Source organism: Hydra vulgaris, chromosome 09 (assembly GCF_038396675.1).
Source record: "Hydra vulgaris chromosome 09, alternate assembly HydraT2T_AEP".
NCBI lineage: Eukaryota > Metazoa > Cnidaria > Hydrozoa > Anthoathecata > Hydridae > Hydra > Hydra vulgaris.
The window spans coordinates 42897390-42898358 of NC_088928.1; the positions used below are offsets into that span (position 1 = coordinate 42897390).

Sequence of the window (969 nt, forward strand, 5' to 3'; positions counted from 1 at the left end):
ATTTGCTTTTTCTCTCCCTATTTTCTAATTCTAGCCAATGACTAATATTGTCGTATCTGGAATTATTTACTGAATTATTTAGAGGTTGAATTTTTTTTCAGGTATTAATGCGTTATCTGATTTCCTTTTTAATGGTCGTCCAATAGTACTATAAATTTTTCTTGAACTAATTAAACCAGAAGTAACATCTGAAGCAAATTTTAATAAACTCATTTGAGATTTCTCAGGCACTTATTTGAGATTTTTTAGATCACAGTGACGACGGTAAACAAGCCACCGATTTACTTTCGCAATATCAAGACAGAGAAAGAAAACTTTTAAATATCATCTTCTTGTTTTTATCGTTGTTCTGTATAATGAAATTAACATATCTGCAAGATCTACTCCACCCATTGTTTTGTTATACTCTTGTAGTACACTAGGGCAATCAATTTCAATGTACTTTTTATCTTTTCGATCCCATCTCTTTATTTTGCTTACTAATCCAGGATCACAGTAAGTTGAAATCAAATTAACACATTTGTTGTCATACCATTTTGTTAAAATCAACCCCGAATTAGCATCAATTTTAAAACTTTGACTTCCTCTTCCTAGTTTTTTTAAATCCTTTTCTGTAGCTAATTGACATCCTTTAGTCCGATCAGGTCGAATAGTAGCAGAAACTAAAAATCCCATTTCTTTGAGTGCAAAACATAACTGCATTGTACAAAACCTATTCAGCTATTGGAGGGTACTTTGTTTCAGCTGCCCAATACATTCGGCAACTTGGAAACTTTACAATTGACATAAGCATCTGTATACCAAGTAATTGCTTAATTTCGCCTGAAGTAGTAACTATTGACTTTGATTTTTTTTGGACACTATATAAATTGGTTTGTTTAGCAATAAGTTCGTTTATTTCATTTTTCCAAAACATCTGAATATAGTTAAGAGGCGTTAAGCTGTCTTGTATTACATGGTGGAAGAGAA

General features: G+C 31.6%; 1 protein-coding gene across 1 annotated transcript; it reads right to left on the reverse strand.

Annotated features, from left to right (window-relative positions):
- Positions 1–324: 324 nt before the first annotated feature.
- Positions 325–702, reverse strand: LOC136085493 (piggyBac transposable element-derived protein 3-like). Its single transcript, XM_065806805.1, has one exon. It carries the CDS (start codon positions 700–702, stop codon positions 325–327), a length of 378 nt encoding a protein of 125 aa, XP_065662877.1.
- Between the last annotated feature and the right edge of the window lie 267 nt (positions 703–969).